At 47.1% G+C, this 19,168-nt stretch overlaps 1 protein-coding gene across 1 annotated transcript; it reads left to right on the forward strand.

The window, feature by feature from the left end:
• The first annotated feature begins 10,167 nt into the window (after positions 1–10,167).
• On the forward strand, positions 10,168–17,292 carry Chi3l1 (chitinase 3 like 1). Its single transcript, XM_076831877.1, has 10 exons — positions 10,168–10,262; positions 10,529–10,558; positions 11,447–11,648; positions 12,323–12,379; positions 13,015–13,165; positions 13,908–14,029; positions 15,114–15,237; positions 15,761–15,940; positions 16,714–16,830; positions 17,039–17,292. Exons 1-10 carry the CDS (start codon positions 10,238–10,240, stop codon positions 17,177–17,179), a joined length of 1,149 nt encoding a protein of 382 aa, XP_076687992.1. The 5' UTR covers positions 10,168–10,237; the 3' UTR covers positions 17,180–17,292.
• Positions 17,293–19,168: the final 1,876 nt, after the last annotated feature.

A 19,168-nucleotide genomic window follows, 5' to 3' on the forward strand; every position in this document is an offset into this window, starting at 1 on the left:
ACCTGAGTTTAGCTATGCTGTAGTCTGAGGATATGTAGTGGATAGGATGAGCATGGGAACGAGTTGCTGTTTTCCACCCCAAAGAGGCGTTACTAATGTAAACATGATAATCGTGGCCATTTGGGATTTTTCCCTTTAAATACTTGTTCTTTGTACTTGAAACTAGTTCCATCTGAAAGCCGACTGACTCCCTGTGTTCACACTTTGTGAGTGAATGTTTTCTTTCCTTTTCTAAATGCATTAGTCCCTAGTCCTCCTTTGACAGCTTATTTCTTAGTTATGGGCCACCTGGCACCTACCAATGCAGTCAACAGACACATGGAGCCCACAGTGCACCCTTCTATGTTTGGGCCCTGGGAAGCCCTGCTCACCCTCCTCTCACTCCTCTGAGGACAGCTCATGCGATGATTTTCAAGTCTGCTCCTGGTGATGGCTCTGGTGGCACATGGCCAAGGGGCCCACGTGGGTAGCATCAAGAGTGGAATCTGGGCTTGGGGCAATGACCAGGCTTTAAGTGACTTCCATCAGGGGCAGCGGGCCAGGTTTCTGGAATCTGATTCCCCTGAGTAGTCTTTATGGGTGAATGTATTTTTCTGAGAATTCTGATATTTCCCGTCATCTGAGAATACAAGGTTAAAAGTTTGTTTGGTGTCTTTAGGATAATTCATAGAATTCTCTGCATTACATGCCTCGTGGCCAACAGGAGCTTCCTTTTATTCTCAGCTCAGAGCTTCCTTCCTCAGCCCAAAGTTCTCATTTTTAAAGTCCCTGTGGTCCCAATAGCTGTCGATAGCTACAGAGATGAAATTCCTGTACCAAAGATGAAAGGAGACAAATCAGCTTTTATTTAATTTCCCTAATCAAATGATTCAAGCAGTAATGTCCCTTTGGATTTTTTTTTTTTAAATATAAGGTTAAAAAGGAGACATTGTGTTAGGAAACATTAGGGATATTAAGGGGTTGTCTTGCTAAATTAAAAAGAAGTATCAAGAGATACTTCCCTCCAAAAGACCTGATGGTGTTTCTGCTGTCATGTATAACTAAGTAGAACTAAAATAAAATAAAATAAAAAGACCTAATGGTGTTTAATTATATGCCGTCACTAATCAAGTATTGGGGTTTTCTTGGGGTTAGGATACACCTGCTCGGGATCAAACCCAGAGCCCTGGACATGCTGGGAAAGTGGTCTAGCACTGAGCGACAGTCCAGGCCTGGATCAACCTTCTGAACAGATACAAGTGGTGCCCACTTCTGCCTTAGATTCTTTTGCTTCATCAGAGCTCCTCCAAAAGGCACAAGAAGTGATAAAATTACCTCTTCTCCAAAAATGAAATGACTTTGAGCAAATCAATTGATACAATTGATCATTTCTAGAGGGAATCATGTATGTGGATGATAAAAGGGTCTTATGTTAATTGAGAAGAGGTTCTATAAACAACCAGAGCTCAATTTCGACTCTTGGTGTAAATCATTTGTGCAAATGATATAAAGAATCTAATACTAATGATTGTAGAAAGGAATATCATATGAATGAATAAATTCATCAATGTCCAGCCAACTTTATTAAACTAATTTGACATATGTCATTGTTTTTTTCTTTCTTTCTTTCAGAGGAGGGAAAGTTTATTCAGAGGTCTCAGTCTGTAGATGGCTGACTCCATTCCTTGGGGCCTGAGTGAGGCAGAACATCAAGGGGAAGGATGTGGCAGAGGAAAGCGGCTCAGGACATGGCACCAGGGAGCAGACCATTGTTCCTTTTAAACTCACTATTTGTAGCTATTTTAAACCCCAGATAATAAAGTTTACGTCTCTTTAGGCCACCTGAACTTATGGTACAACTTCAAATTTGTCTTTTATTATTTTCTCTTATGTTTTGGCTTACCAAGAACATTTTTAGTTTTAAGACAAAATTATTCCATTTTCCCTTTCATAAACAAAACATTGATTATCTTGCATACATACCCACCTTTCTAGAAAAAATTTAGTATATGTACTAACGTAATCCAGAGGTTTCTGTAGAAGCTATCCAGCCTATTGCTGGTCCCCCTGCTATATGTTATTAAGTAACAGCAGGGGTATTTTAGAACTATGTTGCTCAAATATCTAAACATTATTGATTATTTACCCAAATGTTAGTTTAAATTCTTAAAGTTAACTAAAGATCTGAAAATCACAATTTTTTTTTTCAGCAGTGGGGATTGAACCCAGAGAGACTCTATCACTGAGCTACATCCTCAGACCTTTTTAAAATGTTTTTCATTTTGAGACAGCATCTGAGTCTCAGAGACTGACGATCCTCCTGCCTCAGCCTCCTAAGTAGCTGGGATTGTGAGCATGCACCACAGTGCCTATATAGAAATTACAATTTTAGGGCTGGAGTTGTAGCTCAGTGGTAGAGTGCTGGCCTAGCATGTGTGAGGCACGAGATCAAACCTCAGCACCACATATAAGTAAGTAAATAGATAGATAAATGTCCATCAACAATTAAAAATATATATTAAAAAAGAAATTATAATTTTTGCTGACATATTAAGTCCATGTGATCTTTAGTATTATTAAAAATGTGTCTCCTATATAAGATAGCGATATGATAATTAATTTAGCTGTATAGTTTATTTTGAAATTTAAAAATGTCTAATAAATTAGTGTTAGGTTATCTGATCAGCAAAAATAGTGAAATTTAGGCAATTCAAAATAATTGAGCTTTTCATGACAAAATAAAGAGTTGTATAAACTAGAACTTGGTGCTCACATCGGCAGGTGCTAAAATCAAGAAGGCATAAATAGACTTGTTTTTAAACCAAAATTATTAAATCAGTTTAACTTTTCCAAACAATCATCTCAGTTACAAATATATAAATATTTCTTCTTATACAATTACACATTAGTTGGGATGTTTGCTTCTTTGTTTTTAAGTACTGGGGTTTGAACGCAGGGGGCCCTTGACCACTGAGCTACATCCCTAGCCCTTTTAAACACTTTTTTGTTTACATTTATTTTATTTTTATGTGGTGCTGAGGATCGAACCCAGTGCCTCACACGTGTGAGGCAAGCACTCCACCAATGAGCTACAGCCCCAGCCCCACATTTTTTATTTTGAGACAGGGTCTGCTTAAGATGCTGAGACTGGACTTGTGATCCTCCTGCCTCAGCCTCCCAAGTCATCAAGAGTCACTTCCACACCTGGCCCAAAACTCTGAAGTTGTTTAGCAATCCCGTTTTCCTCTTAACATGTAACCTAATCACCAAGTTCATTAATTAAATGTGCAGTCAAAAGCCTTATCCTTTCCCAACCCCAAATTATAGTTTTAGCAAGAAAAATAATTTTTATTTTTAAATCAACAGATTTAAAGAATAAAAATGGAAAAACAATGTTTTAGAAATTTAAAGTTTTTAAAATTTGTGTAAGTACTTACATGATAATACCACATGTAGAAAAAAAGCCATTTGAAATAACAGAAGTATATTCTATTAGATTTTTTTAAAATTTTGTAATATGTAATGTAATAGATGATTCATTACTACATTCTGTCTTTATATTTTAACAAAAATTCTTTTTTAGAAAAAGTTAATCTTTTTATTAATTATTGCTGTTTATTGCTATATGTTTCAAAAATATTATTTATAAATATTTCTTTTTTCTTACCTTTTAATACTTATGTATATGCATATCTTATATCATCTTACATCTCAAGTTTTACCTTGCCCAAATTCAGGCCCCATATTCAGAATAGTAGGACTTTAAAGATGCTTTTTTGCAGATGTTTTATTTTATTTTATGTTGCAGTGCTGGGGGTCAGGGTCTCATGCATGCTGGGTAAGCCTCTACCATTGACCCATACCCCGAGCTGCTACAGATTGTTTAGATGGCTATGGGTAACACAGAGACTTATTCTTTTACCTTATAAAAGGAGAGAGATTTAAAAATAACCAGCTATATTTGACATTCTTCAAATGATTGATTAGCTCAACACAATTATAAATGCCATCCTATTTATGAAGAAACATTCAGCTTTACCAAGTATTTATAAGCAAAATGTATTAACTTAAATATCTCAATGATTCTATTGAAAAATAGTCATACACACATTTCACTTTGAAAAGAAACATTTTACGTTCATGTGAAAAGACTGACACAATAATTTTCAAGATGTTCACTCATTTAAATTTTGTCTCTAGGCTTAAAAAACAGTTGGTTGGATTCTGACTGGGAGACAATGAAGGCCCTGGAGATTTATTAGTGTCCTCTTTCCCTCACACAAATTGACTGCAAATTATACCTTAGTAAAAGACTCCACTCTCCTCCATTCTTGTTGATTAACTAGAACCATTTAATCTCATTATACACAGATGACATTTCTTTTTGCCTTGCATCGACTCCAAGCTAAAGATCAGGAATGCAGTCTTCTGGAAGAAATAACAACAGAACAACCACAAAGAGCTGAATCTGGTGTCTTGACTATAGTATACCAGGATATGCACCCCGGGCCCGGGTTGCCCTGTGAGCTGAACGTGGACCTTGGATTGAACCTTACGCAAGAATACCTTACGCAAGACCAAGTGACTGAGTCAGAATTCTAGAGTGGTTGTAGTCTGGATTCGAGAACAAAAATCAGCAAACTGTGGCTCTTAGAACAAATCACACTGGCTGTCAGGTTTTTTAAATGAAAATTAATTGGAACGTAATCATGTTCTTTGGATCACTATTATCTGTGACTGCTTTCCTGCTACAAGGACAGAGTTGAACAGGAGACTGATCAAAAAGCATACAACTTTGTAGGAGTGGAATACCTTACGCAAGACCAACAAAATAAAAATTAACATCTTAGGACTAAATGTATGAAATAAATGGATTTCATTGTGATTCACCTCTTATTTCAATTAACATATCTATACAAACTGGAATAAAATTTTCAAAACTTTTAACAATATCTTATTTAACCCAATTTATCTACAAGATTAATATTTCAATGAAACATATTAGTCAGATATTTTACCTTTTTTATTTTATTTCTCTAAATCCAGTGTTTATTTTAAAAAAATTTTTTGTAGTTGTGTATGACAGCATGGCTTTATTTTATTTGGTTATTTTAAATGTGGTGTTAAGGATCAAACCCAGTGCCTCACACATGCTAGGCCAGCACTCTGCCACTGAGCTACAGCCCCAGCCCTCTAGTGTTTATACTTATAGCACACTGAAATGCCCTTTAAATGTCATTGTGTCCCAATGGAACTTTCAAACTTCAGAATTAAAAAGAAAATCCATGAGATCTTAATATAGCTTATAAGTTAATATATCATCAGGATAAGAACATTAAAAACAATTAATTGTGCCCATTATAATAACTCACATGGATGGGTCTTATTTACAAACCGATGACAACCAAGCATAAAAGGAAAGTACCTTCACAAGTTTCTTTATTTTTTATGCCCAAATGCATGGTTCTATAAATTCGAAAGGGAAAATGTAACACCTCTAGATGGAACCAATGACTGTGTCACGTAAGTTATTTATATAGAAACTGTCATTTTTACTACCAGAATATAATTAGATATCGACTGTGCCAAAAATTCCATTTAATTAAATATGTGTTAAAGAAAAAAAAATATCCAGTGACACTTACTAAAGCACAGGGGTAGGCAGACATTATTTAGGACCATGACAATGGGTATGGGGACCACAGCAGCAGGGACTTGCAGGGGGCAGGGACAGAGTGGGCTCTGCTCTGAATACAGCATGATCAAGAGGGGATTTATAGCCAAGGGTCAGGGTGGGGGTCTGTGGAGGGAAATGACTTAAGGAAATGGCAGGGGTTAGGGGGATTCTGACTTGTCAGGGTGATCAGATGTTACTGGGGGTTATGGAGAAGGAGAACCCTGGTTAGGTAGTGAGGATGGGGTGGGGGGTTCTTACTAACTGACTTGGCAGGGCTTTTTGCTAAAACTGATTTTGCAAGGAAATACAGAAGGGAGGAGATTCAGAAGCAGTTTGGTTAAGCAAAGAATCTTCTGTCATAGGATAAGCTCAAGGTTAAAAAAGAAAGGCCACACTTTACCTGTCAAAAGAACACCTATGAAATTTGAGAAGACACTGGTTTAGCTATATGACTTATGAAATTCCAGTCTTATAGGTTACAGACAATTTCACTTCTTGTCAGTCCAGGAATATTAATGAACATGGAGATCTTAGAGAAGATAGTGCTGATAAGGACTTCCCATGATTATTTCACACATAAAATTCCCAGCTAGGCCCAGAGATGCATACCTGTAATTCCAGCTACCCTGGAGGCTGAGGCAGGAGGCCTCCAACAAGTTGGAGGCCAGCCTGGGCATGTTAGCAAGACCCTCTCTCAAAATTTAAAAAAATATTGAGAGATATTAAGAAAAATATTTAAATAATATTAAGAAATATTGAGAAATGGTTGGGGGGATGTAGCTTAATGGTACAGTGCTACTGGGTTCAATAGCCAGTACTACAAAATAATAATTATTATTATAATTCCCAATCATGAGTGCTTTCTATACAGAAGTTCACTGTAACACTTTTTTTAAATATATTTTTTAGTTGTTGATGGACCTTTATTTTATTCATTTATTTTTATGTGGTGCTGAGAATCGAACCCAGTGCCTCACACATGTGAGGCAAGCATTCTAGCACTGAGCCACAGCCACAGTCCCACTGTAAAGCTTTAACTAGCATTTGACTCTGGTTTTGCTAACCATATTAAAAAGAAAATATTTACATATGAATGGACAATACATTTATGCCAATTGAAATAAATCTTGGCCAAACAAACGAAAATATCAATTGGATAGAACTGAGTCAGAAAATTGTTAGGCAACTTACATTGTCAAATCCATGAATCAAAGACAAGAATTTGCCCACAGGGAAGAGAGATTAGTAAAAGCAAAACCTGGCACTTTGGTCTCTTTCACTCATGACTCAGAACCACTGTAGGGAGGAGGTGGGACAACCCGAAACTGGAGAAAACCCAAAAATAACAGGTTAGGCTGTTAGGTGGGGTATGGACTCTAAAATCACAAGCCCTGACTATTTCTTATAAGTATGGAGTCATTGACAAAAACAGTTTTATCCTGATTTTTGCCATGCTGGCTGACTATAAGGAACACATAAGAAGGCTACAAATTTCCACCATGAGCAAGGTAACCTTGGTCATCATTTTTTCCCTTTAAGTATTTGCTGATGACCTGTCTTCAGGAAATGTCACTCCCCTTCACCCTTCCTAAATCATTGTTTTCTCATCCAAATATTTCTGCCTCTGAGTCTGTGACAGCATCTACTCTGGGCCGACACCAAGATGGAGCTGAGGATTTAGAAATGAATTTCAATTCCTACTTGGCAGCTACTCCCCACTTGGAAGGAGAGAACTCCATGCAGAAAAGAGACCTCCCTGCTCAGGTATTTGGGGGAGCATTAACTCTACCTGTTTGCAATGACACCCCTTGCAAGAGGAAGAGAGCCTCAAAATGATTATGCCTGGGAAGCCATGTCAGGGGTCCTGGGAACATGTCCTGTGAGGGGTGGCAATGTCCACCTACAAGTTCCTTCCTGATCCTGCATCAAGCACCATGCCCCACGCTTGGCGTCTCAACCTCTCTTGAATTCTTCCATGACAGTCTCTTCCTGCCCAAGATTTTTTCTATTCCTCCTGCCACACACACACCAAAAAAAAAAAAAAAAAAAAAAAAAAATGGGGTGGGGGTATGATTACAGCTGGGCTGGGTATTAGTGAGTGAGGCAGGAAGCATCTGACAGCCCCAGTGGAGTCCACCCTCTCCAGAAGAGTGACCAAGCTGCAGTCTGAAGGGCAGGTACTGGGGGCATCTCCAGGGCTGCCTGCATTAATGCAGGTGTCCCCCACAGGGCACTGTCTGCGGTGCAAGCTCTTCTCAGTGATATCTGCAGAGCAAACAGCCTTGGAGATGGAAACAGTATCTCCCTCTGGAGTTGTTTCCTGTCTAGAATAATAAAGATAATATCTCTTTCCAAAGTCAAGGTGAGGCAGGCTTCCTGCTCGCTGTAGATCTAAGTTCCTTAAACTATGGGTTCCTCTGCTGTCACGGAACCGCTGCAAGCATAAGCATCCTCACGGCTGCTCCAGGGTCACGCCTGTGGGACTTGGGGGCCAAGGGCAAGTGGCCCAAACATGAAGTTCATCTGCTTGCTCTGCCAAAGGATTAAAAAGTCCTTTGTCCCTGGAGTAGAATCTGTCAGCATTCATAAAACTGTGGCTGCCTATTTCATTAATTTGCAAGAAGCATAAAATCTCAGGCCCTTCATAGTTATGCACAGGCAAGTTGATGGTATACACAAAGGCCCTGTGGTGGGAGAAAGAAGAAAAAGCACGTGGCTTGGGAAGGAGCCACGCTTGGAGGAGTACAGGGGTGAGGGGAGCGTGGCTTGAGATGAGGTAGCAGGTGATATACTATGGGACCCTTGGCCAGTCCTGCTGCCGCAGGCCAAGGAGTGCCTGGACCCTTGGTTGTGACAATGCTATTTCCATGGAGAATTGTGGAATTAACAAACTGAGCCCGAAGGCTCACAGGACAACAGGCGTGGCCAATGAAACATATGGGATGATTTTTAACAAAAGCAGAGAGTAATGGTAGGAGACGCTCTTTTAACAACCTATCCTCTGTGGGGGAAATGTCTGCCTGCCCAGTCTGCTGTATACTATCTCCATCAGAGATGCAAGGAAGTTCCCCCGTCCGTGCTTCCAAAAGAACAGGGAAAAGTTCTCATGGTCTGTCATTGCTGTCAATCATCAGTACAAAAGAAGCCAGTCACCTTAAAGGAAGAGGTGGTGACTTTTTAGGACTCACCAAGTACCATGCAGAACATCCACTGCTAATGGACTCGTCTTACAGCAAACGGGAGGGGCTGTTGGAGTTTCCGAGGAAGAGAAAGGAGAGGCAGGGATGGGGAGAGGCCTCTCCCCGGGAGGCTGTGGGGCCAAGTGGATAGCATTTGGCAATTACCTAAAGGTATGGTAAAAATAAAGGGACTTGGTTGGGAAGCTCTCGGACCCATTCTGACTCCTAGAGTCCTGAACTTTTCTCCACTGGCTGCCTATTAACTAAGTTCTAGCCTGCAAAGAGTGCAGTTGTCTTGCATCTTTGACCAAAAAAACAGGGGCTGAACCATGCAGAGCCTCACTAAGCAGTGAGTGTTGTGGTTCTGTTCTGTTTTGTTCTGGGTGGCTCGGGTGTGGAAATCAGGCCCTGGGGCATGCTAACACAGCATTCAACTACCCAGCTAGCTTGTTCTTTTGCTGAAAGTGATGGGAAGTCACTGAAGGATTTAGAGAGGGGCCGCCTCATTGGGCTGGGATTTCAAAAGCATCACTGAGAGAGGAGCAGAGATTATTGATTCTCTGAGAGTCTCTGAGCCGCTGCTCCTGGGGGACATCACGAGAGGCCCACAGTTACTCCCGTGCTTACCCCATAGTACTTCCCGCAGGCGTACAAAGGCCCTTGGCAGACATCGCTGTTGGCATTTCAGAAAGGGAGGGAAAAAAAAATTAGTGTCAGGGCTCAGAGCATTCTCAGAAATGTCTCTCTTCTTTCCTGGCTCCCCCATTCAACAAACAGCATATAAATTGCTTAAAAGGAAGAGGTGGGGAACCCCCTCCCTACCTACCCTCAAGACTTTCTGACCTTGGCCTAGACTCGGGTCAGCTGTGGGTACAGCCAGGAGAAAGAAAGTTTGAGGGGGGAGGTCAGGCAAGGTGATAATACAGCCTTGTTCTGCTGCCGAGGCTCACACAACGCAGTTGTGCCCTGTTTCAAACCTGGCCAAGGGCCTGGACAGAGGTAGAAGCTGCCAGAAGAGCCTGGAAACTGCTGGAAAGAAGCGAGTTGTGGCAGGATAACAGGAAGAAAGCTTTGGAAAGGCAGCTGAGTCACACCCTGGGAACCTCCAGTCATCTCCAGGGTGGCTCTTCTGTTGGCAGGTGCCTCAAAAGTCCACAGTTTCTCAATCTTCCTCTAGTGGCCGGCAGGCTCCCCCACCCCCACTCACGAGCCTGATGCTTCCGTCATTGATACAATCTTAGTTCCTGTAAAGGGGATGGTTTGGGGGTGTGGGGAGTAGAATAGGACCAGTATAAATAGGAAGTGTGAATCCTGGGAAAGAGGCTCTGTCTGGGCAGCTGGGCACCAGGAGCTGCTGAGCACTGGGAAGAGGCCACCCCTGTCCTACTCTGCTGCGGCCAGGATGGGTCTGAGGGTGGTTCAGACAGGTCTCTGGTCCAGCCAAGGGGGATTGGATCAAGTGGGGATTGTGGGTTTTCAGGTGGGAGGGCCCAGACACCCCACAGAGCCATTGCACAGGGTTCCAGCCTCCTGTCTCTGGGGTGGGGGAGACCAGCAGGGACAGAGCAGAGCCGGGGTGGGGGGGTGGGGATCGAGGGTGGAGGCTCATGGTAGGGCCTTGGTTGTCTGGGGAGGGGGCAGGAGGAAGGTTCAGATGCACTTGCAGGGAGTCTGACCCTGAATTTCCCTTCAGGCTTTGCGGTCCTGGTGCTGCTGCAGTGCTGTAAGTACCCCACCCCCACCCCACCCCTACCTTGTGTCCCAGCATTTGGTGAAGGTGTAGCACCCATGAGAAGGAGGTCTTGGGCCAGAGAACATTCTTGCAGTTTCTTCAGTGACCCCAAAGCCTTAGAACTATTTGCATTCGTTAAACCAAGGGGTTGGGGTTATAGATATGTACTATTTACTCTTCAATAGATTTGAACTTTTTCAAAACAACAAACTTTAAAAAGCTCACGTTCAATGACTAGGAGACAGAGGGACCCACCACTGTCAGGGGCCCAGTGACCACGTGGACAAGCGATGCCCACTGTCTTCCATAACCAAGTGGCCAGAAAGGACATCATTTGCTGTAGGGGGAATTAGAATGAGAGGATATTGTGATATTGTACACCAGTTTGGGGACCACCCTTCTGGGTGCGTTACAATTAGGGACACTTCCGTCTGGACAGAGAGAAGAGACAGTCAGAGCCCCTTAAGACCTCATGGAGGGTCCTGGCAGGAAGGCCAGGGTGTCTTCTGACACTGGCTGTCTTGAGCCAGGTCCCTGCCCTCCCTCAAAGCCACTGCTTCCAGGAAGCCTGGACCTGCACTGCACAGGAGGCCCATTTCACCTTGACCTCCACGTGGCCTGTTTCTGCCTGCAGTGTGGTCTTGTGCTGCACTTGACCTGTTCCAAGTGTCTTCAGAATGGGCCTCATTTTTATCACATAGGGAACCCCCCAGAGGCAGGGGCGTGCACCAGCTCTTTTATGTAAGAATTTTCATTCTGCTCAGGATTCTGGCCCCTTCCTCCCACCCATTCCCACGCCCCACTGGTGCAACTCTGAGCTCAATGGGAGTGTCTCTGGCTAAATCTCGGCCCAGGTCCCACCCTAGATTTCTCCTTCAGGCTTTGCATACAAACTGGTCTGCTACTACACAAACTGGTCCCAGTACCGGGAAGGTGACGGGAGCTGCTTCCCAGATGCCATTGGCCCCTCCCTCTGCACCCACATCATCTACAGCTTTGCCAACATAAGCAACAATGAGATTGACATCTTTGAATGGAACGACGAGACACTCTATGGCATGTTGAACGCACTCAAAATCAGGTTGGCCAGGACGGGAGGAAGATGGGGGAGTTGCCCGGCTGGCTCCATGGTAGGGCTACTCTGCTCAAGAGAATGGTGAAGGGCCCCAGGACCACCTCCGGATGGAGAGCCCAAGTCCTCAGCTGCAGTGGGCGGAGGTGTGAAGGTGGGGTTGGGCAGTATTTGGGTGATGACGGGCAGACAGTAGCTCCCCTGGGAAAGGGGCCTTCTCTCTCCCCTAGGAGTGCCTCTCCAGGGAGGTTGGAAAGTGCTTGTGACTCTACTTGGCCATTCTCTGGCTTCTCCACCAGGGGCAACGAGAAGGGACAGCATATCTCAGAGTTATGGCCACCAAGTCTATGACCTCTAGCCTATCATCCCAGCACCTTGGGAGGTGGAGGCAGGAGGATCACCAGTTCAAAGCCAGCCTCAGCAATTTAGCAAGGCCCTAAGCAACTCAGTGAGACCCTGTCTCTAAATAATATTTTTAAATAGGACTGGGGATGTGGATCAGTGATCAGATGCCCCTGGGCTCCATCCCTGGTACCAAAAAAACAAAATATAAAAGAATATTGAGTCTCAGGGCAGGAGGTCATCAGAGGTCCAGTGCAGCCACTACAGCCACCGAGACACAGAGATCCTCCGTGTCACCAAGATTTCATTCCACCCCATCATCCATCCTCTTTGCCCCACAGGAACCCCAAACTGAAGACCCTTCTGTCTGTTGGAGGATGGAACTTTGGCTCTCAAAGGTAGGACCTACTACTGGAGCATGAGGAAGGGATGGGAGTGGGGGGCCAGGCTCTCTCCACCCACTATGGGGGGGGTACAGTGGCCCCAGGCTGGTTAGGCAGAGAGGCCTAGATGATTGTCAGGGACCTGCTCCATGTATAGCCAAGAAACCAGAGCCCAGAGAGGGAGAGGGACTTACCAGAAGTCACACAGCAAGTTCACAGCTTACCTCTGGTTCCCTACCCATCCTCTTTTTATTACCTTTCTGACCTGAAAGCAAAGAACTTCTGGGGGCTATTGCCACGAGGGCTAGAAGGAACCTAATGCTCACGGGGTCAGGTACCCTTTCCCACCACCATCACACGTGACCCTCATGACAGCACCAGGAGGTATTATAATGATCCCATTTTATAGATGGGGAAACTGAGACTTGGGCTGTGCCCTGTCTGAAGTGGCTGGTGAGTAAGTGGCTTGGAAACCAGGGGCGCCTGGCTCTTTCTAATGCTGGAGGTGCATGCTGTCCCAGCCAGGCCCTCCAAGGCTGCGTCAGTCCAGGCTCCCTGCTCCCCAGGCCCCAGGAGCCCCAGTAGAAACCAGGAGCACTTGACCTATTCATGCTGAGAACACGCGGTTGGGGGGGTGAATTTCGTCCTAGATTTTCGGAAATAGCCTCTAACGTGCAGAAGCGCCACACTTTCATCAAGTCAGTGCCGCCATTTCTGCGGGAGCATGGCTTTGATGGGCTGGACATAGCCTGGCTGTCCCCCGGACGAAGAAACAAGCAGCTTCACACCACCCTAATCAAGGTCCTGGACAGGTTGGACGGGGTAGGGTGGTGGGGGGGAGGTGTCAGGGGTGGGGCCGTTCCGTCCACCACAGAGGATCTCCTGAGGACAGGCAGGGGGACTTCAGCCTCCTGGCTAGGATCCAAGGCCTCTGAGCCCTGGAACTCTTAGAGAACAAGCAAGACACTTTGTGACCCCAGTGGGAGGTGGGCGTGGGGTCCTAAGAGGCAGAAGGCCATGACTGAGCAGGGTCCCCACCCCTCACTGCCACTGTCAGTGAACATGGAGCATCCATTGTCCTTGGTTCAGTCCCAAACGGATGCCCCCCGCTACCCAGCATTCACTGCAGCCAGGGGCACTCAGCTCCACCTGGGGCAGCCCAAGCATCTCCAGTTCCCAGGGGCAGAGAGATGGTCCACACCACCTAATCCTAGGATCTCACAGACCGGCTGAAACAAAGCACAGACTGAAAGGCAAACACGTCAGCCAACCATATCACCCACTGTTCTGATGGTCCCCCCAGGACAGGCAATGATGGAGTGTTGTTGGGTGGGCATGGGGTTTGAGGATGAGATTGGTCCAGGTTTTTAGAAAAAAGATGGGTGGCCCTGAGAATGGGACCATGACGGGCCTCATAGCCAGATAGGTGGTCCCAGCAGATAGGGAAGGTCCGTGAGGTGCCGAGGGAGCTTGGCCTCCCTCCACAAGTCTCCCCCTCCTGCCGCCTGGGTCTCTTTCACTCACCCACCCATCTCCCACCCAGGAGTTGAAGGCCGAATTTGCAAAGGAGGCCCAGTCCGGAGCACAAGAGCTCCTGCTCAGCGCAGCTGTGTCCCCAGGGAAGATTGACATTGACAGCGGCTATGACATCAACCAGATATCCCAGTGAGTCTCCTGCCCAGCCAGCCCCCAGAGGCCTCTGCCCACACCACTCCTTCCTCTACCCTAGAATTCAATGAAGACCCAGGAGACCAGGCTTCTAGACCCAGTTCTTCCCAAATCTGGATATGTGAACTTGAGCAAGTCACCTTCCCACCCTGTGCTGCAGTGTCCCCATCTGTCCAATGGAACATGAGTTCTGACCTTCTTTTTTCACTTGGCATGTTGCTAACCAGTTGAGAGCATTTCTCTAGGTGTATTTGGGAAAGGCAATAGGAAAAAATATACAAAGCCACCAACCCTTACAGAGTATTTTCCCGTGGCCAGCAGAGCAGGGTGCTGGGCCTGGGGGAGGAGGCCCTGCAGCAGCAATACCCTGTGTTTCTAGAATGCTGGGAGTCTCCAGGTACCCCCATGCCTGCGAACACAGGCAGCCCCCTTTCCTGTTGCCGCCCCTCCATCCTGTCCGCATAGGAAGCCTCGCGTGATCTCTCCCCAGAGCCCAGGCAGGACAGTGGCAAACCCAGCAGGAAAGAAAAGTGACTCTCCAGCCGCTTTTAGAATCTCCCTTAGAATTTTACAAGTGTAGACTTGGTGTCTCAAGTGATCACTTGGTGGGAAAGAGGTGGCTTTCAACAATTTGTCCCAAATTTCTGAAGCTCATATTCTTGTCATCCACTTACAGTTCCCTCACCAGCATGCCTGCAGGGGACTTCCTCCTCCCTCCAGGGCTCCTTGGGTGTCATCCTTTGTCCCCACTCTTTCTTTTCCCACTGGGCTCTTTCCGTGCTTCACCCAGATGAGCCTGGCAAGAGAGCAGAGGCTGGGGTGAGATAGAGGCCAGCCATGTGCTGGGGCGGGAGGTCACAGAGAGGACTCTTCTGGCCCTGAGTACACTCCTGGGACCCTGAGCTCACACCTTGGCATGGCCCAGGGGAGGTGGGCCAGCAGCCAGGACAGTGGTCACCAGGAACTCCTGGGCTTTGGGTTAATGGTCTGTCAACTGCCCGCTTCCCCTGATCACATCCTGCTGGGGCTTTGGATGTGAGGCCAAGAGCTTTTCTAATTTCCCACCTCACCCTCCTTCTAGACACCTGGATTTCATTAGCACCCTGACCTACGATTTCCATGGAGCCTGGCGCGGGTCCACAGGACATCACAGCCCCCTGTTTCGAGGCCAGAAGGATACCCATTCTTACAGATACAGCAACACTGTGGGTATCCAGAAGGAGGGAGGGAGGGGGGGTCACAAAGTCCTGCCACCTGCCAGGGCTCACACACCCACCCCTCCAATCTTCAGTAGAATCCCACAAGGCAGGGGTTATAAGACCCATTTTATAGGCGAGAACACTGAGGCCCAAATCCTTCATTCTCATGGCTGTGGGGTGGACTGAGTGAAGGCAGGTGCAGAATAGAGAGAGGCTAGAGGCTAGGAGGTGGGTTGTCTGTCTTCAAATTGCCATTTGCTAGCTGTGCAGTCTGAGCCAAGCACCTGATTTCTGCATCTGTCAAATCATAATGATCCCTTCCTATGTGTAAAGGGAGCTTTTCAAGAATGGAACTTTAAAATTCTTTTTAAACTGACACGATCAGTTCCCAGAGGAATGGGGAATCCCAGACGCACTGTGGCACCGCAACCTTGCCTGTCGCAGTACAGTGTTAATTGTAACCCTTTCAGACCCCCGCGCCACCAGCCCAGCTAACTGCTCCTCCTGTCCCCGCTCCATCCCCACCCAGGACTATTCTGTGGGGTACATGCTGAGGAAGGCCCCAGCCGACAAGCTGGTGATGAGCATTCCCATCTTCGGGAGGAGTTTCACTCTGTCCTCTTCCGAGACGGGCGTTGGAGCCCCCATCTCAGGGCCGGGAATACCAGGCCGATTCACCAAGGAAGAAGGGTTCCTGGCCTACTATGAGGTAATAGAATTGGGGGAGAAGCTAAGATTGTCCCAGCGCTATCTACAGCCATGGGGGAGGGGGTCCTTCCACCCCACCCCCACTTTTTCTCTCGTTTGGGAATAAAATCAGATCCAGCTGACCTCACATCCCTGAGGAGGCGGAAGAGAGTAGTCAGGCCTGTTGCTACCAAAAGTCTCCAGCAGGCATGAGTCTGCACCACCAACCCCTGGAACATTCCTTTGGCTACAGAGCTGGGGTCTTCCTTCCAGCCCAGCAAAGTGCAATGGCTAAGAGGCAGGGTTTCCAGTCTAGCCTCTGATGTTCTTGTGGCCAAGGGCCAGTACTCAGTGTCCACCCACGCCTTCTCCATCCCTGTTTCAGATGGAGAAGGCAAGCAGTGGCATATGCCTATAATACCAGCTACTTGAGAGGCTGAGGCAGGAGGATGGCAAGTTCAAGGCCAGCCTGGGCAATGGGCACAAACTTGTCTCAAAATAAAATAAAAAGAGATGGGGATGTGGCCCAGTGCTAGGGTACCCTTGGGTTCAATCTCCAAAAAATAAAAAGATGGAGGAGCCAATCAGAATCCCTTAAAGCCCTCAGGCTATGGCAGCTGAACTGGGGGTACATTTGCATCTGTTTTACAGACATTTGCATGAAGCCTACAGCTCACAAAGCCCCTGAGAATGAGGCTGCAAGATGAATTGAGGGGCTGACAGAGACTTGGGGAGGACTTCTCCTGGTGTCCTGCAAAGTCTCCCTGTTCTACCCATGTCCTGTTCTCTGCTCAGATCTGTGAATTCCTCCACGGAGCCACAGTCCATAGAATTCCCAGCCAGCTGGTTCCCTACGCCACCAAGGGCAACCAATGGGTGGGATACGATGACCAGGAGAGCGTCAGAAGCAAGGTAAGTTCACCGGCCACCCCCCAGGACAAAGAGGGAGGGGGGAACCTGCTCCAAGCAGCCAGAGTCAGCCTCCTGCCCTGAGGTCTGGGCTGCTGGTGGGGGGTCAGTCTCAGGTACCTGCTATCCCCTCCTCTGGGAATAGCATTTCCCCCATACGCTCTCTGCCCTGGAGAACCCAACCCTTCCCCCTCTGGACCTCCCTCCCCAGGTGCAGTACCTGAAACAGAAGCAACTGGCAGGTGCCGCGGTGTGGGCCCTGGATTTGGATGACTTCCGGGGCTCCTTCTGTGGCCAGAATCTACCCTTCCCTCTCATCAATGCCATCAAGGATGCACTCTCAGCCGCTTAGCCCTGTCTTCCCGTATACCGTGGGGTCCAAGGACGCCCCACGCCCTCTGACTCCAGCTGGCCGGGAGCTGAGCACCTGCACTGCTGATCTCCCATCTGAGCCTCCGTCTTCCTCCCCACAGCCTGCGCCAAGGGCAACACCAGAGATGGGGCTGTGGGGTCAGTGGGGGTCTGGGGACCAGCACAGTGTAAGACCCAGTATCAATTCATACCTGCTGATGAATAAAACTGCTCATAGACCCCAAGCCTGGCCCAGGGGAATTCTTCAACTTGTTTACCCCCGACCCTCCTAATGAAAAGACACCACTTTGGCAAGCTCTAGCAGCAAGTAGCCAAACATCCTAAGAGTCAGTTACCACACTAATTATACCCTCTGCAAAGCCCAGTTTGAAACCTTCATTTAGGAACATAATCCATAATCGTATCTCCCATGCCATTTCCCTTTCCTAATCCCACAGCTGCTCAGTAAAGTACAGGAGTTTAGCGGCGCATCGCACTGGCTTGGTCTCTCTTGATGGCACCCTGGACCATCGCGCTCACCTCCCCCTCTCTTTTCTGGATTCCTCTCCCTGAGGCTCGGGAGCCCTGAGTTTGCAGAGATGAAGCTCCCACGTCCTCACCACCAGGATGCAGGAAACCCCAGTGGAAGGTCCTTAGGTTCTCCTGCCTTGGACTTCACCCAAGCGTGGTTGATGGCTTTTCAGATACGAAAGCCATTACCATCCAGACTTCCAAATTAAGTTTCTGTTGAAAGAAACCTTTTCTGTTTCGTGAAGACTAGCAGACACCAGGAAGGAATGCTTTTAATCCCAGCTTTTCATCTCGCCTGGCTCCCAGAAAGGTGGTAGGAGCCCATCATAGGATGGGGTTGGAGAGCCCTGAACCCTAGACCCTCAGCGCCAGAAGGAGACACACATGTCCTCTCATGCACCTTCCCTGCCTTCCAGGCCAGGAGCCTCTCCCTGCAGGGCTTTGAAGGATGGCCTTTAGCCTCTGACATTCTCAGTGACCTGCTGTGCTGAAAGCCGTGTCTCTCCAAAGGATGACCTTGTCTGTAGCCCAGGGTCCTTGCAGTCCCTCCTCTCACACTCATCCCTTGACCTCTGCCTAGCTGGTCTGGAGCCGTGGTGCCAGTGGAGGCTGAGGGAATCAGATACCCAGAAGAGCAGCCAGTTTCCCATGCTTTATGAGCGGGAGATGCTCTCACCAGCCTTCTGTGAATTTCCAGGGCCCTGGAATGACTTTACCCAAAGAGAGTCCAGATACACCCTCCAAAACTAAAGAGAATTTATTCATGGATTTCCTCATGTTCGGATTATCTGTGACTTGGGATAATCACGAGTTGGTCTGATGGTTTGTGACTCTGATTTCAGGTGTAGGGAAGAAAATACTTATCTGTGGCCCTGAAATCCGAACCAAGCAGAGCAGGGCAGATGCAGCTGATTCCAAGGTCACAGCTCTGCTAAAGGCAAAGAACTTGGCCAGAGCCTTAGGGGGTACCTAGCATTTCAGGGCTGGCCAGTGGCCAAGCATTCCCTCAACCCTGCCACTGCTTGCCCTGTCACACAAGGGTATTTGAAACCCCAGGGCTGAGGGGCTCTCTGGGCAGCCACACAGCAGCCCCAAGGGCAACCCTCCCCCCCAGCTTGGGACGGCTCGGCAGGGCTGACTCAGGGTCCTGTAGGGTTAGTCACATTCACTTATAGCTGCACAGTCAGAGGCCAAGGATGGAGATCGGGTCTCCAGGGCCTGCTCCCTGCCCAGAAGGACACTGAATCAGCTGGCAGAGGACATGAGCACCCAGACAGGGCTGCATCCAAGGCACCCTGGGTTCTCCACTGCCACTCCCCACAAGGACAGCCAGGGCTGAGAGGGGGCCACACTCTAATGCCCCCTGTTCTGAGGAAGGGGTACAGTCTGCATGTTGATGAGGGCCCTCAATAAATAACATGCTTGCTTATTTTTAAATTGTGGCATACATCATACATAG

This window comes from Callospermophilus lateralis, chromosome 13 (genome assembly GCF_048772815.1).
Source record: "Callospermophilus lateralis isolate mCalLat2 chromosome 13, mCalLat2.hap1, whole genome shotgun sequence".
NCBI lineage: Eukaryota > Metazoa > Chordata > Mammalia > Rodentia > Sciuridae > Callospermophilus > Callospermophilus lateralis.